Consider the following 26,053-nt stretch of genomic DNA (forward strand, 5'->3'; position numbering starts at 1 on the left):
AGGAAGCCAAAAAGAGAAACAAAGATCTAAAGGATACCAAAATATCCATAGCAGGATTTTTTGTGGTAGAGAATAAAACAAACAAATTGTTTAGGGACTTATTCAGGGTCACACAGCTAGGAAGTGTCTCAAACTAGGTTTGAATTCAGGACCTCCAAGGCCTGACTCTCTATTCACTTAGTAACCTTGCTACCTATGTGTTACTTTTTAATGTCATCATTTAGCCCAAACCTGTCATATAATAGTCATACGTGGTAAATATTTAATGATTCAGTGATTGATTGATGGAAAGCATGAAGGATTAAATTTGTCTCTTCCCTAAGACCAGAACCAATATGTACACTCAGAAAAAATGCTAGTAATCTGACAGAAAAGGGAACTGGCCACTGGGTTGCTGCAAACTGGGCTTCCAGAGCAGAATGGAACCAAACATGAATTTGATTATTGCTCTTTCTCTCAAGCCTGGCACTGCAGTTTTGCTCCAAGAGGAAGCTGAGGGGGGCCAGGCGTTTTATAGCCAGCACACAGATGCATTTTCTGCTCTTTCTGACAGATGCAGGTATACTACCTGATATGGTCAGAGGTCTGGGGTACTGAGCTTCCTTGAGAGGTAACCTAAGGCATGGGGTATGACCCCAGTGTGGAAGGCAGGCAGTAAACTTTTTCAGAGTACTTGAGTTTTTTTTTTTTTTTTTTTTTTTTTTTTCTGGGGAGGTGATGAGTAGAAGTATAGGTGACAGTTGTGACTGGCTGTTAACCCAGAGCAGCCTCATGGCTTTCATAGTCAATTAGTGTCAGAATGAGCATTAAATCTCATTGTATGAACATGAATGTTTTCTCTTGAACCCCAGCAATATCTCTATCTCTGACTTACTTTCTTTTGTCTAGGGGCTCTTCACCTGGGCTTCATTTTATATATATATGTGGATAGATTGATGGATAGTTAGGTGGATAGATAGATCTCTCTCTCTCTCTCTCTCTCTCTATCTATCTATCTATCTATCTATCTATCTATCTATCTAAAAGTACCAATGCACAAAACAACAAATGATCTTTAAAACTTCCACGGAATTTTTTCATTTTGAAATCCTATGCATTTTATTCTCTGCATTTAAAAGTATAATTCAGAGAAATGGTCCATTGTTTTCACCAGAATGCTAATGGCATCTATGAGACTAAAAAGGTTAAGAGCTCCTGCTATATTCAGGTCTTATCAACTACTTTGCTTGGTTTCCTTTGCTGTGGTTAAATTGAAAGTGTTCTCTGCTGAAGGTGTCAAACCCAAAGCTTCCTCACCCATGCACTCTTCTTTGTGGCCTACATGTGTCCCACAATACTTGGGAGACAAACTGTGATAGATTTAACAAAATAAATAAAAATTACAATAAAAACATGAATAATGTATTTTAAAATATGTCCATGTAGGCCCACAGGGATCCTTATGTGCAGAATAATTCCACTATCTATTTAGGTTTGACACCTCTGATCTAAGCCACCAAGCTTTCCTCAAGGCACAGATTCCCAAAGTGCCATATAACTACCACTAAAACAAACTATAGCAAAATCAGTCATGATCCTTGTGTGCACCAATGGCATGCTTCTTGTCTGAAGTTTTTTTTTTAAATATTTAATTTTTTAGAAAAATTTTCCATGGTTACATGATTCATGTTTTTACTTTTCCCTTCACCCTGCCTTCAATCACCATCCCTATAGCCAACATGCCTTTCCACTGGTTTTAACATGTATCATCAATCAAGATAGTTGTGTTGGTGCGGTCATTTCAAGTCTACATCCACAATCATGTCTACATTAACCATGTGTTCAAGCAGTTGTTTTTCTTCTGTGTTTCCTCTACTGTGGTTCTTCCTCTGAATATGGGTAGCGCTCTTTACCATAAATCCCTCAGAATTGTCCTGGATCATTGCATCGCTACTACTACAGAAGACCATTACATTCAATTGTATCACAATGTATCCATCTCTGTGTACAACATTCTTCTGGCTCTGCTCCTTTCACTCTGCATCAATTCCTGGAGGTCATTCCAGTTTACATGGAATTCCTCCAGTTTGTTATTCCTTTGAACACAATAGTATTCCATCACCAGCAGATACCACAACTTGTTCAGCCATTCCCCAATTGAAGGGCATACCTTTGTTTTCCAGGTTTTGCCACCACAAAAAGTACAGCTATAAATATTTTTGTACAAGTCTTTTTATCTATGATCTCTTTGGGCTATAAACCCAGTAATGCTATGGCTGGCTGAAAGGGCAGGTATTCTTTTAGCACTCTTTGGGCATAGTTCCAAATTGCCATCCAGAATGGTTGGATCAATTCACAACTATACTAGAAATGCATTAATGTCTCAATTTTGCCACATCCCCTCCAACATTTATTACTCTCACCTGCTGTCATTTTAGTCAATCTTGCTAGGTGTGAGGTAGTATCTCAGAGTTGTTTTGATTTGCATTTCTCTAATTATTAGAGATTTAGAACACTTTCTCATATGCTTATTGATAGTTTCGATTTCTTTATCTGAAAATTGCCTATTCATGTCCCTTGTCCATTTATCAATTGGGGAATGGCTTGATTTTTTTATAAAATTGATTTAGCTCCTTGTATATTTGAGTAATTAGACCTGTCAGACTTTTTTTGTTATAAAGATTTTTTCCCAGTTTGTTTTTTCCCTTCTGATTTTGGTTGCATTGTTTTTGTTTGTACAAAACCTTTTTAATTTAACATAATCAAAATTATTTATTTTACATTTCATAATTTTTTCTAACTCTTGCTTGGTTTTAAAATTTTCCCTTTCCTATAGATCTGGCAAGTATACTATTCTGTGTTTACTTTATTTATAGTTTCCTTCTTTATATTCAAGTCATTAACCCATTCTGAATTTATCTTGGTGTAGGATGTGAGATGTTGATCTAAGCCTAATCTCTCCCATATTGGTTTCCAATTTTTCCAACAGTTTTTGTCAAATATGAATTTTGTCCCCAAATTTGGGCTCACTGAGTTTATCATACACTGCCTTGTTGACGTCACTTACCCCAAGTCTGTTCCACTGATCTTCCCTTCCGTCTCTTCACCAGTACTATACTGTTTTGATGACCACTGCTTTATACTATAATTTAATACCTGGTACTGCTAGGCTACCTTTTTTCATATTTTTTTTTCATTATTTCCCTTGATATTCTTGATCTTCTGTTCTTCCAAATGAACTTTATTATAGTTTTTTCTAATTTGTTAAAAATGTTTTTTTGGTAGTTTGATAGGTATGGCACTAAGTAGGTAAATTAATTTTGGTAGAATGGTCATTTGTATTATGTTAGCTTGTCCTACGCACTAGCACTCAATGTTTTTCCAATTGTTTAGATCTAGTTTTAATTGTTTGAAAAGTGTTTTGTAGTTGTGTTTGTATAATTCCTGTGTTTGTTTTGGTAGATATATTCTTAAGTATTTTATATTGTCTAGGGTGATTTTAAATGGTGTTTCTCTTTCTACCTCTTGCTGTTGTAATGTGTTGGAAATATATAGAAATGCTGATAATTTATGTACTTTATTTTGTAATTTATGTAATTTATGTACTTTATTTTGTAATTTATGTAATTTATTTTGTATCCTGCAACTTTACTAAAGTTGTTGATCATTTCTACTAGCTTTTTAGTTGATTCTCTAGGATTTTTTAAGTATACCAACATATCTGCAAAGAGTGATATCTTAGTCTCCTCATTGCCTATTTTAATACATTAAATTTGTTTTTCTTCTCTAATTGCTACTGCTAGTGTTTCTAGTATAATGTTTAATAGAGGTGATAATGGGCATCCTTATTTCATGCCTGATCTTATTGAGAAGGCTTCTAATTTTTCCCATTGCATATGATGGTTGTTGATCGTTTTAGATATATACTGTTTATTACTTTTAGGAAAGGTCCATCTATTTCTATACTTTCTAGTGTTTTCTATAGGAATGGGTATTGTGTTTTGTCAGAGGTTTTTTCAGCATCTATAGAGGTAATCATGTAGTTTTTGTTGGTTTGCATGTTGATATGGTCAATTATGTGAATGGTTTTCCTCATATTGAACCATCCTTGCATTCTTGGTATAAATCACACCTGATCATAATGAATAACCCTAGTGATCACTTGCTGGAGTCTTTTTGCTAGTATTCTATTTAAGATTTTTGCATCTATGTTCATTAAGGAGATTGGTCTGTAGTTTTCTTTCTCTGTTTTTGATGTACCTGGCCTTTGGATCAGTACCATATTTGTATCGGAAAAGGAGTTTTGGTAGAACTCCTTCTTTGCTTCAAATAGTTTGTATGGTATTGGAATTAGTTGTGCTTTGAAGGTTTGATAGAATTCACTTGTGAATCCATTTGGCCTTGGGGATTTTTTCTTAGGGAGTTCTTTGATGGCTTGTCCAAGTTCTTTTTCTGATATGGGATTATTTAAGTATTCTATTTCTTCTGCCTTTAATATAGGCAATTTATATTTTTGTAAATATTCATCCGGGTCCCCTGGGTTGCTATATTTATTGCCATATAATTGGACAAAATAGTTTTTAATGATTGCCTTGATTTCCTCTTCATTATAGGTGAGATCTCCTTTTTCATCATTCATACTGATGATTTGGTTTTCTTCTTTCCTTTTTTTTTAATATCTTTGATCAGTACTTTGTCAATTTTATTTGTTTTTTCAAAGTACAAGCTTCTAGTCTTATTTATTAATTCGATAGTTCTTTTACTTTCAATTTTATTGATTTCTCCTTTAATTTTTATAATCTCTAATTTGGTCTTTAACTGAGGATTTTTAATTTGTTCCCATTCTAGTTTTTTGATTTGCATGCCCTGTTCATTGATCTTTGCCCTCTCTAATTTGTTAATATATGCACTCAAGGATATAAATTTCCTCCTAAGTATTGCCTTAGCTTTCATTCACTTCTCTTATGTCTTTCTTATTTATTTTTTGGTTTTATTCATCTAGATCTGAAAGAGGAATATTTAGATCTCCCATTAGCATAGTTTTACAATCTATTTCCTTCTTGAGCTCTGCCAGTTTCTCCTTTAGGAATTTGGATGCTATACCATTTGGTGCATACATGTTGAGTACTGTTACTTCCTCATTCTCTATACTGTCTTTTATCAGGATGTAATTACATTCCCTGTCTCTTTTAATCATATCTATTTTTACTTTGGCTTTGTCAGAAATCATTATTGCCACTCCTGCCTTCTTTTTCTCAGTCAAAGCCCAAAAGATTTTGCTCCAGCCATTGACCTTACACATGTGTGTGTGTCCACCCGTCTCATATATGTTTCTTGTAGACAACATATGGTAGGATTTGGGTTTCTAATCCACTCTGCTATTTGCTTCTATTTTATGGGCGAATTCATCCCAATCACATTCAGACTTAGGATTATCAGTTGTGTATTCCCCAACATTTTGGTATCCTCTTCTAGTTCTACCCCCTTTTTCTCTCCTCACTTTTTTCAATCTCCCCACTCCCCTCCTCCACTTGGTTTATCCCTTCTGACTTTCTCAGTAGGGTTAGATAGAATTCTATATTCCAGTGGATATAGCTACTCTTCCCTCTCAGGGTTAATTCTGCTGAGAGTAAGGTTTAAATATTACCTCTTAATGCTCTCTTCCTCTCCTTTTTATAATAGTATTCATCCCCTCCCCTTCCCATGACTTCTTTGTGTGAATCCTGTTTTTCTTATTCATTCAAGTTTCTCTTGGTGCCATCTACTATTCACCTCCTTCTTCTCCCTTCCCTTCTCCCCAATACCATCTTAGACCATTTAGTACTCCAACCTCTTCCTAGGAATAATTCATCTAACTACTATAATAGTAAATACAGTTCACTACAGAGAATTACACATAACATTTCTCCATGTAGGAATATAAATAATTTGATCTTATTGAAGCCCTTAAAGAGGCAAATTTAAAAATGAGTTTTCTTTCTTTCCCCTCTGTTTCTTATTTACCTTTTCATATTTCTCTTTTTTTGTTTGTTTGTTTGTTTGTTTGTTTGTTTGTTTGTTTGTTTGTTTTTGTTTTTTGTTTTTTGTGGTTGGTTATCAAATTTTCCATTTAGTCCTGGTCTTTTCTGTGCAAATACTTGGAAATCTTGTTGAATGCACATACTTTCTCCTGGAAGTATATAGTCAGTTTTGATGGGTAGGTGATCCTTGGTTGTAGACCCACTTCTCTTGCCTTTATGAATATCATATTCCAAGCCTTGCAGTCTTTTAGTGTGGAGGCTGCCAGATCCTGTGTGATCCTAATTGGAGCTCCTTGATATCTGAAATGTCTCTTTCTGGCTTCTTGTAAAATTTTTCTTTTACTTGGAAGCTCTTGAATTTGGCTATTATATTCCTGGGGGTTGTCTTTTTAGGGTTTGTTTTAGTGGGTTATCTATGGATCGTTTCAATGTCTATTTTGCCCTCTTGTTGAAGAACACCAGGGCAATTTTGTTGGATAATTTCTTTTATTATTGAGTTCAATTTCTATTAATTTCTGCTTTTTCAGGAAGACCAATGATTCTCAAATTAACTCTTCTAGACCTGTTTTATTGGTTTTTCAATTTCTCAGTGAGATATTTCATGTTTCCTTCTTTTTTTTATCAGTCTTTTGACTTTGATGTATTCTTGCTGCCTTGAGAGATCATTGGCTTCTACTTGCCCAGTTTTGGTCTTTAGAGAATGGTTTTCTGCTATAATCCTTTGATTTTCCTTTTCAATTTGGTCTATTCTGTTTTTCATGGTTTCCTCCAATTTGCTTATCATTTTGTTTGATTTTTGGGCATCTTTCTCCAATTGGGAGTTTCTTTCTTTTAACCTGTTAATTTCCTTTTGAGCTATTTCCCAATTATCTTGCCAAATCCCTTCCATCTTCCTCATGATCTCAGATTTGAACTCTTCAAGAGTTTGTGACCAATTTTCATTTTTTTGGGAAGGGTTGGATGTGATTACTTGTTTGTTTTCCTCTGCTGTTTGCTCTGTTCTCTGTAGTTTTTCTCTGTAAAAGTTGTGGAATGTTAATGATTTCTTCTTGATCATTCTCTTTAGAGGTTCTTTTCTTGTACATGGCTTGCCATTATTATTATTATGATATTTTTCTTTATTAGTCAGAAGTCTGGGTGAGGCAGACAGGCTCTTCCTATTGAGCTGTGGAGTATTTTTCACCTGAGTCGTGAGGGCCCTCTCAGCTTTATCCTTGGGCCCATGGTCAGTCTGTGCTCTTTAGGCTCCTAGTATCTCAAGTCTAGCTGTTCTCAGGGTCAAGCCTCCTGGTGGTCCCCTTGCTTGCTCCTGTGCCCGAGACTCCTTTTACAGTCTCAAGGCACTGCTTCCACTGTCATGCACCCCTCTGCATTGGGTCCCCACCCAAAGTCCACACCTGCACTCAAGGTCCACTCTTGCACCCAAGGTCTGTGTTCAAAATCCATGCTCTTTAGCCTCTTGGGGTCTATTATGGGGAAAACCAGGGAAGGCGACTTAATATTAAATGTGGGCTCTGAGGAATAAATTCACATTATTACATACACAAAATGAGGGCCTAAAATTACTAAAGACACACAGGGAATCAGTTTAATTATAATATAAGGGGATTATAAAGGGGCTAAGGTAAACTATGACTACAACCCCGAACTGGAAGCAATAGGGTTAAGTTCCTTAGCCAACCTGGCTTCTGCCAGGTTTTGACAGCTTGGCTAAGGACCTGAGGAAGAGGGCTTAAAGTTGGGATCTCACAACTATTCCAGGGATGTTTTCAGGATGCCAGGAACCAACTCCACAGCTAATGATCCAAAGTAACGAGGTAGGGAGTGAAGTCTGCAAGCTGTCCACCAGATTATAGGCTACTTCCCTACTCTGTGTTGACTTGCAAGATTGAGGCCTTCTTCCTTTTCAGCCTTCACCACTCTCCCAGTTCCCAGGGAATCAAGGTATAACTCAACTAGCTGTGAGATCTCCCAGGGTCAGATACAACTTGTCCCAACCACCATGGAGTCCATCTCAGAGAGAGAGCAAGCCACTTCCTGCTTCCCCATTCCATGTGGAATTCTCCAGCCCTTCCTGTTAAGTCTCCTAACTAATAACTAAATAATCTTCCTCACAACAGTTTTTAAGTCTTGCTGCTCTCAGGAGCAGGCCCTGGTGATCTCAGGTAAATGTCAAGTACTTAATGATTGCCCCAAACTTGCTCTAACTCTTGTGAGCTGGCTCTGGCACTGTAGGTGGCGTGTGTGTCGGCGGGGGTTGCTCAGCTCGCATTTTAGTGTGAGCTATTTCACTCCCTTATAGCATGGAAATGCCCAGATCCCATGTATCTTTGATGCTGTGCCCTGTTGTGGGGTCCCTTCGTTCATCTGGATTTGTTTTTTATGTAATCTTGAGGAGTCCTGTCTGTGTGGGTTAGGAGAGGTTAAAGCATGCTGCTTCTACTCTGCCACCATCTTAACCCAGAATCCTTGTCTGAAATTCTCTTGGCCAAGCTCTGCCTGCACATTTATGGGATTTAATCCAGCTAGTGAAGGCTTTCCGTCCTGGAAGTTTATATAAAACCATTTGTTGTTTTGTCCTCTGGTACTTTCCCAAAAGACAGGAATGAAGTTCATCAGGTAATTGAACATTTCCTGGGGAAGATGGCAGGCTATGTTGAGCAGAAAGATAATTGGGGAAGGGGGAGCCTAGTTGTCTTTGTGTCAGGTCATTTTGATCATAGTGTAGTTTCTTATGACTAGATTTTCAGGCTTCTGCCTATGACTCTGAAGACTTCATTAGAAGTTGTGGGAAGCCAATGTTAAAGAACTTTACTCATTGATGTATTATGCATGGTAAAAGTCTTTGTGAAAATGGAGTGAAGATTGGTGTTGCTGCTATTTTACCCTTTTCTCGCTCTGGGTGATTGTGTTTGCCTAGTTAAATATTTAAGACTATCTAGTGAGGGAAGGAAGGGCTTGACTGAGGTAATCAGAATTCCTGAAGATGTCAGGAATCATTTATTGTTTCCTGGTCGAACAACCACCTGAATTAAAAAGTCATAAAGGCCTGGCAACAAGCTTCTTCAGTTGTCTAATTTCTTTTCTCTACAGAGATTGAATTTTGGGTATTTATTACCAGATCCTGGTTTTCTTAGAGTTATAGAATCATAGACTATTAGAGCTTAAAGGAACCTCAGAGGACTTTGAGCCCAATATCCCTTATTTTAGATGAGGAAGCTATAACCAAGACAGGTAAATGGGCTTATTTAAGGTCTCTAAATAAGGAAGCAATGTAGTGTGCACCAGAGCTCAGAGAATAGAATTATGGAAACTAAAAAAGGAAGGCATCTCAGAGGTCATCTGGGACTTCTGCTCCTAGAGATTCTGCAGTAGCTTTGGAGGGTGGCAGTAATACTAAGAGATCAGCAAAAATGAATTCAAGAGTATCTGAAGAACACGTGACATAGCTTAGAAACATATGATAACTTAGTTTAACTAGGATGACAAATTGAAATTTTCTCTCTTAGTACAATTCCTCCCTGTGTTCCCCTGCTATATTTCATCCTCAGCTCCTCATCCTTTGACACTATGTTTTGTTGTTTCTACCTATCCCTGAATTTAATTATTGTTCCCGATTTTGACCTTTTATTTGGATATCTCCATGGACCCTGGCCCGTATAATTCTATATGGCTGTTGTAATTTTATAAGTGGTAATCTTGGCTATAGACTTTTGCTTCCATTTCAGACATCCTTATCATAAACCTTGAAATTAAATTCTATAAGCATCTATTAAGCATGTACTGTTTGAAAGACACTGTGGTTATGAAGATTGAAATTATATAGATTCTGATCTCAAGATATTTACTGTCTCTAAGAAGCTGTAGACATCTAAGTGGTCTAGTGGACAATGTGTTGAACTTGTATGGTTTTGCCATAGCCATTTATTAGCTGTCTGACTCTGGGCAAATCACTTTACTTGTCTTATTTTTCTCTTCAGAATAATTGGAATAATAATACTATAGCCTCACAGGTTTATTACAAGGACCAAATAAGATAAAATATATAAAGGGCTTTTCAAACCTTAAAGGCACAATATAAATGCTAGTTATTGTCATTACTTTTATTACCAAGAAGACTACACCATATAAACCAGATAAGTAAATGTGAATAAATGTTTCAGGAGGGACAAAGCAGTTACAACCAATTGGGAGGAAAGGGGGAAAGTAAGAATGGACTTTTAGAAGAAATGGCAGCTAAGCTGAAATATGAAGAGATTCTAAGAGATGGAGGTATTCCAGATTGTTTTTCAGAAAGTATCTAGATGGAAGACAAGATTTTGAATGGCTAAGATGCCAGTTTGACTGGAATATTAAGTGTGTGAAAGGGAGTAAAAGGATGTGGCTGGAAGATAGAGGGGAGAGGCAGCTAAGACTAGAAATGGAAATCATTAAGATGTATAGACTGTGTTGTAATAAGAGATAATGAGAACTTGATCAAGAGTTGTAAATGAATGAGCAAAGAGGACACAAATATAAGAAATAAGAAGATAGAATTCATAATGTATGCAACAGATGGGGATAGTGGGAGTTTGGGAAGGACAGGAATAAAAGAAAAGAAAAGAGAAGGGAAGAGTCAAGGATTGTTTTGAGGATGTGAGCCTGGGTGACTGGCATAATGATGGCATCCTCAATAGAAGCAGACAGGTTTGTCGGAGGAAAGAAAATGCAACAAATTGAATATTCAACCCATTGTTTGAAATGCCATGGGACAGGTTGGGTTTCAAATTCTGTTCCTAGCCCCCAGTTTCTTTTCGTGTGACCAGCAATCTTCTCTCTACCCTTGCTTCCATATCATATTATGGACTGGTCAGGCTTAAACTACAATCCTCATTTCCCCACTGACTGAAGGAACTTGCTTTTTTCCTTTTTTTTTATTTTTGATATTTTAATCATACTATTTCAAAATAATTAGTTTCCTTTGTAATACTATGTATTTTATTTTCTGCATTTCAAAACTTTATTCTGAGTAGGATTCCATAGGCTTATTAGGCTACTAAAGAGCCCATGAAGATCAAGAACTCAGAGTTTAATGATTTTGATTAGTTCATGGATCCTGACCAAGGAGATCCAAGGAAGTTTTAGAGATGTAACTGGAGAAGGTTATAATCTTCTCTAACCTGAATTCATGATTCATATATCTTGTCCACAACTTTTTCAACAAATGTTGATCCAGGCTCTGCATAAAGATCCTATAGTGTGGTGCTCATTATATACTAAGGCAATCCATTCTATTTTTAGATGATCATTCCTAATGTAAAGTATTTCCTTCTACTAAGCTAACTTTTGTCTACCTATAGTTTTTGCTTATTGGTTCTATTTCATGCCTTTGTCAGGTCACTCAATGAGACTAATCCTATCTCTGTAGGGCAATATCCCATATTAGAATTTTTATTTTTTTCATGTTATGTAAAAATTTCCTTCCACCAGTCCCCAATTTGGCATCTTTTTCAGACTCTTGACACTCCAATGGGTCAATTTCCCTTCCAACATATGGTGTACAGAAATGAAACAATCATCCACATATGGGCTAACTTGGATATAGTATCTTCCTCTTTCTTTTATTTTAGACTTCTATCAAAACTGCCCAGGATAGCAATGAATTTGGGGGGCATCCCCATCACAGTGCTCACTTTTACTTAATATGTGATTCACTGTAACAACTTTAATTCTTATTCCTGTGGACTTCTTTGCCTTCAAATTACCCTCATGTTTGACTTATGGAGCTGCTATTACAAACTCAAGTGGAGTGCTTTCCATTGATCTCTATTAAATTTCATTTTATTAACTCTAGCCCACTATTCCAGCTTGTCAAGACCTTTCTGGATTCAAATTCTGTTATCTAATATATTTGCTAGCTCTCCCTTCTCCATGTCCCCTATTATGATTATGTCATCTGCAGATTTGGTAAGCTTGCCATCTATGCCTTCCTCCATATTAGTGATAAAATTGTTAAACAGAATAAAACCAAGGACAGAACCCTGCAGCAGTTTGTTAGAAATTTCCCTACAGATTCCAACTGAAGTGTTTAACATTTTAGCAAAGACTTGGATAAAAGCTTAGATGGCATATTCATCTGATTTGCATGTGATACAAATCTGGGAAGAACTAATGCACTGGATGACAGAATCAGGATCTCTAAAGATCTTGATAAGCCAGCATTGGGCCAAATCTAATAAGGTTACTTTAATAAAGATAAATATAAAGTCTCAAAATTAAGTTCAAAAAAATTAGCTTCTGGAAGGCAGTGGCATGAGTAGATAGTACTTTATTTCAAGTAGGCAGAAAGCTCAAAGAGTTGGCAATCTGACATCTCAGGGGGAAAAAAAAGTCACATTCTTAATGTGACTTCATGAGTCAAAAAGAGAAAGATAGCTTCCAGAAATAGAGATTAAATTCCTGCTATACTCTGTCCTGGTCAGAAAAAATGTGAAGCATTCTGTTCAGTTCTCAATGCCAAGGGACATTGATAAGCTAGGGGGCCATCCAGAAGAAGCAGCCTGATTTCATGTCAGAAGAAGCTGGTGATGAAGTTACTAGAACACTGGGTTCTCAGGAAGACCTGAGTTCAAATTTGGCCTCAGACACTTAATTAATTATATGACTCTGAGCAAGTCACTTACCTTCTATTTTTCTCAGTTTCCTCAACTGTAAAATGGAATCATGTACCTCCCAGGGTTTTTTAAGTGATTTAATGAGAGAATAATTGTAAAGTACTTAGCATAGTGCCTGGTACAAAGTAGGCACTATATAAATGTGTCTTCTCTTCATTTCACTCCCCATGTCCCATGAGGATACATTGAAGAAAATGAGAATGTTTACCTAGAAAAAGATTTAGGTTTAGGGTGGGGAGAAGATATAATAGCTATCTTCCCACACTTAGAGAGATCTGTGATGTGAAAAGAAAATAAGAAACAATGTGGTAGTATGGAAATGGGCACTGATTCTGGTGTCAGAGAACATCAAATCCTGTTTTGTATACTTAATAAGTGTGACCTTGGGCAAATCACTTTTTGTCCCTGAATATTAATTTGCTCATCTGTAAAATGAGGTATCTGTATCTTCTATAAAGCCTCCCAAGTTCCTTCCCAACTCTGGATCCATTATTCCATGACATTTTCTTTGTCCTTAGAAGACAGAACCAGGATCTTTAGTTGAAAGTTGCAAGGAGGAAAATTTGGGCTTTCATATTAAGGGGGAAAAAAAACAAAACAACTTCCTACCAATCAGAGTTATCTACAAATAGAATTGGGAGCCCAGGAAAGTGATAAGTTCCCTATCATTCATTATCTCCTGGATAATATCACTACTAAGGTACTTTCCAAATCTGAAGTTTTGTTTTCCAAATTCTTTAGTCCATTTATCAATACTCTTTAGGTCTAGTCAGTAGATCAATTCTGAAATAACCGGTCTGTATTATCCAGTCTGCATCTTTCCAGTTTCTCCAAATGGAAACTATGGGACACTTTTCTAAATACCCTGCTAAAGCACAAGAGGAATTATGTTGATGTCATTTCCCTGATCAAATAGTGTACAATACATGAATACATGTATTCCCATAAATATGGGAAGGATCTGTGCTTTTGTCAGTATGAGAAATTCACTTCACTAAAGTAAATGATAACTCATCTATAAATTACTAGATAAGTCCTAAGAAGGAGGACAAAGGTTAAGTGACTTTTTCAAGCTTGTAAAACTAGGAAATTTTAGAGGAAGGTATTAAACCCAAGTGCTCCTACTTCTAATCTATTAACTGTACTATACTCTACTCTTCAGTAGTTTAGAAACCCTGTCCAAAAATGCAGTTAGTTGCTAGTATAATTTATTCCTTAAAAAACAAAACAAAACAAACAAAACAAAAAAAAAAACTTACCTTCCATCTCAGAATTAACGCTTGTCTTACTCTCAAGACAGAAGAGAGCAGTAAGGGCTAAGTAGTGGGGGTTAGATGACTTGTCCAGGGTTTACATAGCTAGGAAGTGTCTGAGGCCAGATTTGACCCAGGACCTCCCATCTCTTGGCCTGGCTCTCAATCTGCTGAGTCACTTAGCTACCTTAGTAGCTTTTTTTTCCTAATAATAATTTTTTTTTTTTTTAGAAAAGTTATCATGGTTACATGATTCATGTTCTTACTTTTCCCTTCACCCCCGACCTCCTCCCAAGTTCCACGCCTGAGCTTAAGATCTGTGTTACAAGTCCCTGCGTTCTTTAGCCTCTTGGGGCCTTAAGTCTTGCTGCTCTAATGAACAAGCCCTGGTGATCCCAGGTAGCTTTCAAGGACTTAATGGATGCCCCAAACTTGCTCTAATTCTTGTGGGCTGGCTTTGGCCCTGTAGGTGGTGTGGGGGTAAGGGAGTTGCTCAGCTCGCATTTTAGTGAGAGCTGTTTCACCCCCTTATAGCATGGAAATGCCCAGATCCCACGTACCTTCAATGCTTCAGTATTACTCATTTTTCATAATTCTTCAATGATCATAATCTGTGGCACTTCCCTAAGCCTCCCTCCCCCATGTTGGAATATAGTAACTCCAGGACACATAAATCGAGCTCTTTGAGCCTAGGAAGGGACTCTCTTTCCAATTTCTTATTTAGTTGCTAATTTCACTTACCTGGTAACCATTTTCAATCTGTTCTCTTCAGGGTAGAGGGTATGTTTCTTGATAGGAAAGCCCAAGCAAGAGTCTATTAAACCTTCTTTAGCCTAAAATGTTCTTAAGGTTTTCTCAGAATAGAAAGGAGAAATGTTAAGCTTGCTCATTAGAGATAGCTTGGCCTAAGGACAACCTGTTTTCATCAATTCAGTAAAACTTAGATGTTGGTTGCAGAATGACCATAGTGAGGTGGTGACATAATTCTTTATAATCTATTATTTTCAAAGGCACAGTTCAAATCTACAGACATTGATTAAGTCCTTTTATGTGTTAGACATTGTATTAGGTAATAGAATTGCACAGACAAAACCATAGCTTCTTCCTTCAGGGAACTGACAATGCTACTGAAGAATATTAGTTTGTGTGTTTGTTTCTAATTGGGCAATACCAATCAATTCTAAAGCATATTAAGCATTTCTCTGTTAAAGGTAACTAAATTACTTGCCATAATGGGATAGGTTTCTTAAATGATAGGTAATACCTTCTTATTCCATTCTTCTTCTTATTGTTAATCACTTGCTAAGGAGACTTTAAAAAGCTGTAGCTGGTAGTATGTCTGTAGCTGACCAGTTCTGCCATTAATTCCATGTGTGAAAATACTATACTCCATGTGTTATAATACTAGCTATTTTCCACCCTTGACAATGGTGACAAGAAGATGAGCTTTCCTCTTAGAGTCCAGCAGGGAATCATATTCAGTTAGGGATAGGGAGGAAAACTTTGCCCATGACAACAATCAAAGGTCCAATGAGGTCACACATCTGGAGAAAGTAAGAGGGGGTGTCAGGCAGTGCCAGAAATTACCCTGTTAAAAGAGTTATTGCTAATCTCAACACACTACCAGGGGGTTTATCTCAGGGTTATTTCCTTAGAAATTAAATATAATGAGGAACCATCAATGAAGTCAAGAACAGAATAATCAATATCCATGTGCTCTTTCCCTGTTATATAGCCCTCACAGATTTTGTGTGCCCCCATTCCAATTCAATCTCTATTCAGCCACTAAAGTTTACAAACTTTAAAAATAGATAGAATTTAAGCTCACTGAGGGCAGGCACTCTTTACTTTTGATCTTTGTATCTCCACAGCCTAGCACAGAATAAGCACATGATAAATGCTTGACTTGATTTGAATCTTATTGATTGATCCCTTAGGCTACATTCCTGCTGGGTTCATCTGTTTCTCTAGTCTTAAACCTCCCTACTCTTTTTCAGTAACACTGCTGGAAAACAAAGCTGTCTCATACACCCCACACTGGGCTTGTAAGTCAGTGCCTTTTGATTTATGTAAATCATTTAAATACTTGCTTTATTAGGGAATCAAGAGGTCTTCCTTCAGCTGAATTAGAAACAACTGAGAAGAAGGGCAGTGATGGGGATGCAAAGATTGCTGGACTCCAGGTGGAGTTGTGCCAGTGTAGTGAGCTTCCTCTTCCTTAGAAAGTTTGGTCATGCTCCTAGTAGAGATTGGGGAGAGGGATACAACATGTAATGGGGGAGAAAGGTTTAGAATTGTGTCTCAAGGAGCACACACCATCAGAGAATTGAGGATCATAATGAGGATGCCAGTACCCAGATCACTATGTGCAATGGCTTTGCTCAGAAATTGTCCTTTTCCCCCTCTCCCAACTTCCAGACCCCTCCCCTTGCTGGCCTTGTAGGGGAAAGCCGTTATGGCTTCTGGAGATGGGCTGCAAAGACCTTTTAAGAGAATTCTAAAAGGGGGCTAGAATTGGGAAAGCAATGTAAGCTCAGTATATCCTCCCTGAGTTCTCTTCTGCTTAAAAGAGATGAAAAAGAGGGGTAGCTGGGTAGCTCAAGTGGCCTGAGAACCAAGCCTAGAGAAAGGAAGTCCTAAGTTCAAATCTGACCTCTGACACTTCCTGGTTGTATGATTTCCTCCTCCACCCCCCATGGGCAAGTCACTTCACTCCTATTGCCTAGCCCTTACTACTCTTCTGCCTTGAAACCAATATAAAGTATTGATTTTAAGACAGAATGTAAGGGTTTAAAAAAATAAAAAATAAAACAGAAGAAAAAGAAAGAATTATTTTCTCACCCATGATTTCATCAAATTTAAAGAGATCCTAATGAGGAAGATCCTGTGTCCTATATGAGACCTCCTCTTTAATTTACAATCTTAGAGAGTTATTGATTAGGTTATTCAGTGGAAGTGTACATGATTCACTCAAGATCATACCAGTATGTAGTATAGATAGTATATAGTATATACCCAGATCACTATGTGCAGTTTTGCCTGATTTCAAAGTCTGCTATTTACCTTGCATACTATAAAAATTGCAAAAAGAATAGATATTGAATGCAAAGCTGGGCTAATGTCAGAAACCTTCTTATACAAAGTAGCTCATCACAGATAAACTACACCCTAATTTTTCCCAGCTACTCCTAAATTTGCACAGTAAGCAGAGGTTTAACAAAGTCTTAAGGGTCACTTCAGACTTGTACGGAATGTGACTTTCTCTTTTGTTTCAATATAATTCGCAAAACACATCACGTAAGTGCCTACCATAGGAAAACTGCTATTACAGTTGCTGGAAATAATGAAAAACAAAAAACAGAGATGAGATAAATTCTGCCTGCAAGGACCTTATTTAGTTGGTTATTAATCATGGGGTCATCACCAATGTACATAATTCAGGTGTAGCAAATGCTTGCATTTTCTTGATTAGTTTTTTCTCATTGACATTAGGCATTATTATTTTAAATTAGCAAATAGCATTATATTCCTTTTCTTATCAAATTTTTATGCATTACTTAATGAGCAAATCATTCTCCCCTTTTCATTGTCAACATACTTATTTTATTGTAGTGATATTAGCAAAGCCATTGAAATCCTCTTCTTTTAATTTCATTAAAGGAACATTTCTAAAGCTTCCTTTTAGTTTGTCATTTGAAAGCTTTGGGGGGGAAACTTGCAATAATTTAGTAACTTCATGTTAGTTTGGCTTTTCATTTAATTGATATGCTTTTAAATGGTAGCTTTCTTTGGTAGGTAAAATGTTGGACTTGAAATTAAAAAGAACAGTGTTCAAATCCCACCTCTGATACTACTTGAGACTAGAAGCATATCACCTAACCCTACTCAACCTTAGTTTGCTCATTGGTAAAATGGAAATGATAACTACTTTCAAGAGTAATCATTAGGGTTAAATGCATTAAAATATGTAAAGTTCAATGGATCACAGATTCGAACTGGAGGTGACCTTCAAGTCCATTTAGACCTTTTGGTTCATTGTACAAATGAGAGATGGAGGTCAATATAGGTTAACTGACTTGCCAAGAATCACATAACTTTTTTTTTTCTTTTTAGATTTGAATCTAAGTCTTCCTAAGTCAAAGTCCAGAGCTACCCACTCTAACATGTTCTTTGCAAACTCGGAAGCATTAGTCAAATATAAGCTTTTTTTAGTGAATCTCACTAAAAATAATTTTTTATGTTATATTTAGAAAGGAGGAAAAATCCTTTTTAAAACTAAGATAAAGGTATGAGGTCTATAATTTCAGATGATTAAAATACATATCAGATTTTTCTTCCCTCTCTTGGAGTTTTGCCAGCAATATTACCATTTGTCAGCTAGGCTTTGTTTTATAGAAAGGGAAATCTTGAGTGCATTTACAAAAAAACTGTTCCAAGTGTTTGAGACCGTTCTTCATATAGTAATTTGGTTTATGATAGAAATCATAGAAGGCTTGAAGAGAACTTAGAAATCATCTGGTCCGACTCCTTCATTTTTTAAACATTTATTAATATTTATTTTTTTAGAAAAGTTAACATGGTTACATGATTCATGCTCCTACTTTCCCCTTCACCCCCCGCACTTCCCCCACCCATGGCTGATGCACATTTCCACTGGTTTTAACATGGGTCATTGATCAAGACCTATTTCCAAATTGTTGATAGTTGCATTGGTGTGGTAGTTTCAAGTCTACATCCCCAATCATGTCTGCCTAAACCCATGTGTTCAAGCAGTTGTTTTTCTTCTGTTTCCACTCCTGTAGTTCTTCCTCTGAATGTAGGTAGCGGTTCTTTTCCATAAATCCCTCAGAACGACTCCTTCATTTTGTATGGAATAGGGTAAAAAAAGTGAGTGAGAATCTGAGTGAAAAGGAGGAAATACTGAAAAGTTTATGGAGAAGAAAAAAGTTGCCCATTTGAAAACATTTTGCTGGAAGGGATCTTAAAAATCAAATTCTTTATTTTATTTGACTTTATTCTAGATTTTATTAATTCTTTTTATTTTCTCTCCTACTCAGTTACTAATCTGTATCTATTCACAATAACTCCAACCTTTTTATAGTAGAAGACCAAGCAGTTTTGTAACCTCAGCTAAGATTGTTCAACATTCCATATCCATGATCTACCATTACTATTGTTTTTTTTTTTTTTTTTTTTTTTTTTTGTTTGTTTTTTTTTTAACTCTTAACTTCTGTGTATTGGCTCCTAGGTGGAAGAGTGGTAAGGGTGGACAATGGGGGTCAAGTGACTTGCCCAGGGTCACACAGCTGGGAAGTGTCTGAGGCCAGATTTGAACCTAGGACCTCCTGTCTCTAGGCCTGACTCTCAATCCACTGAGCTACCCAGCTGCCCCTCTACCATTACTATTGCAAAGAAAGGGAATTCTATTTCATCATCTGTTCTCCAAGGCTAAGATTGGTCATCAAAATGAGTCCTAGACTTAAAACTCAGGTCCTCTAATGACTAATCAGGCTAACATGTGTGCATTTACCCATTTACATGTCTATGTGTCTATGTGTGTTTATGTATACATACATGTATGCATGTAAATATGTGTGTATGTGTATGTTTCGATATATGCATTCTCTATGTATATAGAATAAATGTGTCTATAACTAGTCACTCACATATATATATTTGTATAGTTTTCCTTATGTATTGTTTCCATGTCAGACAATTTGCAGTCTCCTTGCCTATGAAATGAAATACTGTTGTAAAAAAGCACTTAGCACAATACCTGGGGCATAATGAGTCCTTTCTTCTTTCATTGTTATTTTCATTTACATGAATGTAGTCATTGTGTACATTGTTTTATGGTCTTGCTTGCTTTACTTTGCACCACCAGTTCATTTAAGATCTCTCAGGCTTCTCTAAATTCCTTATGTTTGAGAGCAATCAGGTAGTTTAGTAGATACAGAGCCAGGCATAGAGAAGGAAAGTCCTGGGCTCAAATCTGGACTCAGACACCTCTTAGCTCTGTGCCTCTAGGCAAGACATTTAACACATATTGTCTAGCCCTTACCACTCTTCTGCTTTGGTACTAGTACTTAGTCTGAATTCAAATATGGTGGAAGGTAAGGGAGGGTTTAAAAAAATTCCTTAAATTCATTATTGCTTATTGCATTATATTAATAGATCACAGTTTGTTCAGATGCTCCATGATTGTTCTGGTTTCCAGCTTTTCATTACCATAGAAAGTGTTGTTATAACATTTTGGTTTATGAGTTTCTTTAATTTTTTATATTGGGACTTAAGACAACTTAAATATACAAAAAAAAGGAAAAATCATTTTTAAGAAGCTCTAAACTTTTGTAATGATCCTTTCTGTGAATTAGTAAACAATCTTTTTTTTAAGTATCTACGACTGTGATGAATCCTGGGATAGAAAGAAAGTTAAAAAAAATAGTCCTTATTCTCAAGTAGCTCACAATTTAATGGAGACAACATGAAAGAATCTAAAAAAATTAAACATATATAATATGTTTTAATTATATTTATTAAATATTAATAATTAATAACCAAGACAGATCTTACTTATATAAACACCATTATGATAATTAAGGATTTATTATAAAAGAATAAAAAAGTTCTTTGTTTAAGAAGTTCTAAACTGTAATGACCATTTTTTCAAGTAGCTAATGTATGTATGTATGTATGTATATGATAAATTAAAATCAACATAGGAAAAGATTCTTATAAATTAGTGGGATTTTAATTGCTATTTGAAAGACCTCAGAGCAGTAAGGATTCAGAGATGAGGAGGGAGAGAATCCCAATCATGGGGAATGGCCTGTCAAAACTGTAGGTGTCAGGAGATGTTTGAGGAACAGCAAGGCAAACCAGAGAGAAGATGGTGATCGACTGTGTCAAAGGCTGCAAGAAGGACAAGAAGGATGGATGGGGATTGAAAAAAGGCCATTAGATTTGACTATTAAGAGGTCATTTGTAAATTTGGAGGAACAGTTTTATTCGAATGATTAAGTCATAAGCCTAGCTGAGGAGAGTTAATTGGAGAGAGAGAGAACATGAAGTGGAGGCACTAATTATCAATGGCTTTCACAAGCAGTCAAGCCTCAAAAGGGAGGAAAGATGAGAAGCCAAGGGAATAGTTATAGGCAATAGGGAAACAAGCAGAACATGGGAAGAGATTGAAGATTAGTGAGGCAATAGGGATAATTGAGGGGGGCAGTCTGCTGGAAAAGACAGGATGGATTGAGACGAGATTTGAGGACAAGAAGAACCACCTTTTCAGGTGAGACAAGTGTGAAGGAGGAGGCAATGTAACTGGTGGAAAGCAACTAAATGATAAAGAGTAGAGGATAATAGGGAACTTTTAGCGTATCAGTGAAATATGAAGGGAACTTCTTAACTGGGAAGAAAAGAGGAGCCAGGGAAGGCTTAAGGATGTATATGCCCACATTTTACAAATGAAAAAAACTGAGAGAGGGGAAGTGACTTTCCTCCAGTGACAAAAGTGGTACCTAATTCAGCAATATTTTCCACTAACTGTCCTTTACTGATTTGCCTTTTCTGTAGTTTCCATGTTTTACTACTTATATTTCCAACATGTAGCTGTTAATTGGGAGGCAGTTCTTAAGGGTTAGATTTGCAGGATAGAAAATAAAAATTATAAAATTGGTATACTATTAATGGCCTGCTTGCGCACCCATTTAAGAACATTTGGTAGAAACATTATAGCTACTTATGAAATGATTTTACCTTCATGAGGTGTGCTTATTCACCCATGGCTTCACCTTATACATCTATGGTTCATTTCATTAAATGGAGTTTTATGGGAGAAATAACCCATTGTTAGCATTCATTTTATGTTTATAAGAAATTGCTTCAATACAACTATAAAGAGCTTACAAAACAGATTGAATGGAAAATGTTACCTCAAGGAAAGCTTCTTTTCCTAGGCACTGGATGGGCATAGGCTGGAGGAGGATTTCACCTTTTCTTTTTGGTTTCAGAACTTCCGATGGTGGAAAAGCTGTTGGTTCTATAGAAGTAAGCCTTTTGAAGATGGGGGAGATAGAGGATGGGGAAGCCGACCACATCACAACAGATGCGCAGGGACAAAAGGTAGGATCTCGGGCAGCTCATTGCACAAATTAAATTAGAAATGATCAGCTGCACCAGATGCCTCTGTTGCTAACACCACAGTGGGGTTTAAATTCTCATTATTCAAAAAGCAAAATGAGAAAGCAGCCCCAGAACTGGAGTACGAGATAGGGGTTCAGTTCTCTTAAACTGAAAAAAACCTATTTGCACAAGAATGCATGCTTCCGAAACACTTGACCACTGATATAGTTCCCCTTGGTATGCACCTCCCCTTTCTAATAAAACAAAGATGGTCATTCTAGCTCCATTTCTACAGTAATAAACCACTGCCAGAGAATGTTTAAAAATTGTGAGCCCATTGTGAAAGACGAGATGCTCTCCATTCCCAATAGCCTCTTTGGAAAGAGATGAATTTTGATTTGACTATAATTTTTAGCAAAGTAAGGGCCAGGTTTTTGGAAGAAAAGATGTGGCATTTGATGAAATTACAGGATAGTCTAATGAGGAGGGCAAGCTTTGGAGGAAAGATAGATATAGCCAGTGGTCCTTCCTCGAAGCTTAGCAAGATAGGCTCTGCTCCATGCCATTAGTCGTTTGCCATGTTGTTACCTTCTTTTTGTATGACTAGTCTGTCCTCAGAGTCCCTTTTCTCCTCAAAGGGAAGGAATTTGAGGAAAAACAAAAAAAAATGTGCTCTTTGCAAGGAAAAATTCTCTCTCAGAAGGCTGAATGCATTTCCCACAGATTCATGTGGAAGGCCTGGAAATGATAACAGTAGAAGAAGATTTAAATTATACTCCCTACTTGAACATGTATCTGACAGTTTGATATAATGGAAAGTCTTAAATTTTGCAGTCAGGTGACCTAAGTTTTAGTGTCTGCCCTGACACTTGGATAAGCAATTTGCTCCCTTCTGGATCTCAGTTTCTTCATCTGTAAATGAGGGCCTGTGATTCAGTTCAACTTATATTAAGTACCAACCATGTGCAAGAAATCTTTCAATCTTGGGGAAATGAAAATGAAATTAAAAGAAAACAGAATGTAACAGAGGTTACACTTTAATGGAGGGTTGCAATATGTTCAAAGTGAGAACTAAGTAGAGGGCAGTTCAATGAGGCAGCTCTCATAGCTGAGGAGATCAGAAAAGGATCTTCACATGACTCTGGAAGGAAGCTAAGGATTCTAACAGGTGAGAAGGAAGCACAAAACCATAGAATAGAAGATGGAATAGCCAATATCCCATATGAAAGAAGTATAGATTTCATCAAAGGATCTTCATCCCAAAGGGTCGTTTTAGGTCTAGAAATCTATGAAAATCAATCATTGTTTTTTTGACCTAGTGTTTATACCTCATTCTAAAGGCATAGTTTATATGTTTATACATATAAATATACATATATATATGTATATATATATATATATCACAATAAACTTCTGATTTAAAGTCATTTATATCTAATGCCTAGTGGTACTTGTAAATCTGCTCAAAAGATGATTTGATTGATTTGATTTGTCCCTCACTGAAAAGCTGCTATTTCTGTAATGCTTTGAAAGATAACAAAGTTATTTCTTCATGACACCCCTCTATGAAATACTGTGAAGATATTCAATAAAAATCAATTGAAATTGAATAATTCATTACATTGAATGATAGATGGCATAGGTTCTATCTCGTCCAATCTTTATCTGAAAAATATATTTGATTTTATCTTCACACCAACCATTTTCTGATACTTCAACTTTCAACCTAGAACATCTGAAATCTTGCCTGGAAGAAGCCTTTGGAATCTGTACTCCATGTAATATGAGAACATGTAATATGAGAATTCTAATAAAATCATGATTCCATTTACCTCTGGACAAGACAGTTGACCATCATTTGGCTCCATTCACTTTGGATATAAACTCATTCTAAGCAGATTGTCCCACCATTTTATCTATAACCCTAATGCTTGGCACAGTACTTGATCAATATTATTCATTTATTGAAGATATCATTCGAAAGCCTTATCATTTCTAGTTTAGCCCTCTGAAATTCCTTTAACTAGTCAGTTCTCTCATTGTCTCAATTATTTAAGACCTGCTCTTTTTTTGTCTATGTCATTGCAAAAATAGGATGCCAAGTATTAAAATACAATATTCAAGATTTGATCACATTGGCGCAGACTACAACACAGCTAGCAATTCCATTATTCTAGAAATAATGCATCTTAGGATACTAAAAATGAGGATAATAATAGCACTTGCTTCCAAGAGTTGCTATGAGGATCAAATTAGTAAATGTTTATAAAGTGTTTCACAGTGTCTGACACATACTAAGTACGATATAAATGTTAACTTTTATCATCATCATCAACATATTTGGCCATCAGTAAGTAAATTTGAGACTCTCATAGATTAAAACCCAAGATTTTGTTTAAGTTCAGTCTAGTCTATAAATTGATACACTTTTGAAATTTATTTTTTTAATTCAAGTATAGACTATTAAAGTTCCATCTTCTTTTATTTGTCTCATTCTTCCCTACCAACTGTGGTATCATTTCTATCACTGATTAAAGTTTTGGAAAACACAGAAACAAAAAAAGTCTTTGGGATACATTCTATTTAGTATCTCTTTGCAAGTCAACATCTACCCATTAATAATTATTTATTACTCTGTGATTATTTTTTGAGTCCAACCATGTAACCTGCTTTGAAGCCAACTAACTGTGTGCTATTTTCTGTTCCACATCTTTCTACCTCATCTACAAAAAGAAAATGAAAGACTTTTCCCCAATATCTTGCCAAAAAATAGATAGGCTTTATATTCCACTCTTCTACAGGTCTGACAGGGTTTCCATTCAACTTGCTCAGGGTCTTCTTCTCTTACCATTGGATGTGTATAAGTGAAACATGTAGACTTTCCATTAATTATCTCTCATTTTCATTATATAATTTATCTTATCTCTTTTTCTTATTATACTTCTTTCTAATAACATCTTTTATTCCACTTTTCCTTCTCCTTCTTAATACTCTGATGATAATATATTGTATCTAACCTAAGCTCATAATGTAGTTCTTTGTTACTTTTGATATACGGTATACAATACTCTGATGATAATATATTGTATCCAACCTAAGCCCATAATGTAGTTCTTTATTACTTTTGATATATGGTAGAAGACAGTGACACATAGACTCACAGGAATAATATTGATATTTTTAAAAAGTGGGCCTTCAAAGCACTTTACATTTTCCAAAATCCAACCCAGTTCCTTAGACACCAGTTTTCATGGATAAGCTCTATAGATTAAATATCCAATTTCCATCATCTGGGAAATAGAAATTTTTCATTTCTCTGGAATGGATATTTAGGTAAAATTCATTTGAGTAACTTAGATGTCATTTAGGAGGCTTTTCAATGTTTTAGAAATTGATCATAATGTAATCAACAAACAAGATATCTGGAATACTTCACCATTAATGGAGAATTCCTCTTCCATTTGGATTCTGTGAGAGACATTCGTCACAACAGTGGCAAATACCTTTGGCAAGCAAATATCCCTTCTCTTTATGACTGCATCACCAAAGGATCATTGAACAAAGTAACTCTGATGTTTTATATTTTCAAGGAATCTTGTGTTATAGCACCTGTGTAGATGATGCCTTATTGGAAGAGATTATTTAAGGTGGCATTTTGCTCTAAGGAATAAAAAATTAGCACAGGGAAATTCTTGTCTCCTGGACAGTTTTCAGTCATTTATGAATTGCTAATGGAAAGATAAATACAAACTAGTTACTACTCTTAAACTTATATATTCTTCTCAGAACCTAGTAACACCTATTTTATATGTTACAGCACTGTGTCAGAGAAGAAGTGACATATTCATGTAAGTTTTAGAGCCAAGATTCTTAGCCAGGATTTTGGATTCTAAATGGTGCACTCATACCACCATATAACCAGATGCCTGGTCAAGCAACTGGAACCAAATCTATATTTGCCTGTCTGTAGCATATCCATTATTCATTTTGTGAGTCCATGGGAAATGCATTAGTCTCTCTAGAA

The 26,053-nt window shown here is 36.1% G+C and overlaps 1 protein-coding gene across 2 annotated transcripts in view; it reads left to right on the plus strand.

Moving 5' to 3' along the window:
* Nucleotides 1-26,053, plus strand: part of INPP4B (inositol polyphosphate-4-phosphatase type II B) — a 483,546-nt gene that overhangs the window by 172,734 nt on the left and 284,759 nt on the right. For both annotated transcript variants that reach the window (XM_044680328.1, XM_044680327.1), the window contains exon 7: nucleotides 21,918-22,029. In XM_044680328.1, coding sequence (XP_044536263.1) covers nucleotides 21,918-22,029 — 112 coding nt within the window. The remainder of the gene's footprint in view (nucleotides 1-21,917; nucleotides 22,030-26,053) is intronic.

The sequence above is a fragment of the Gracilinanus agilis genome, chromosome 6 (assembly GCF_016433145.1).
Source record: "Gracilinanus agilis isolate LMUSP501 chromosome 6, AgileGrace, whole genome shotgun sequence".
Taxonomy (NCBI): domain Eukaryota; kingdom Metazoa; phylum Chordata; class Mammalia; order Didelphimorphia; family Didelphidae; genus Gracilinanus; species Gracilinanus agilis.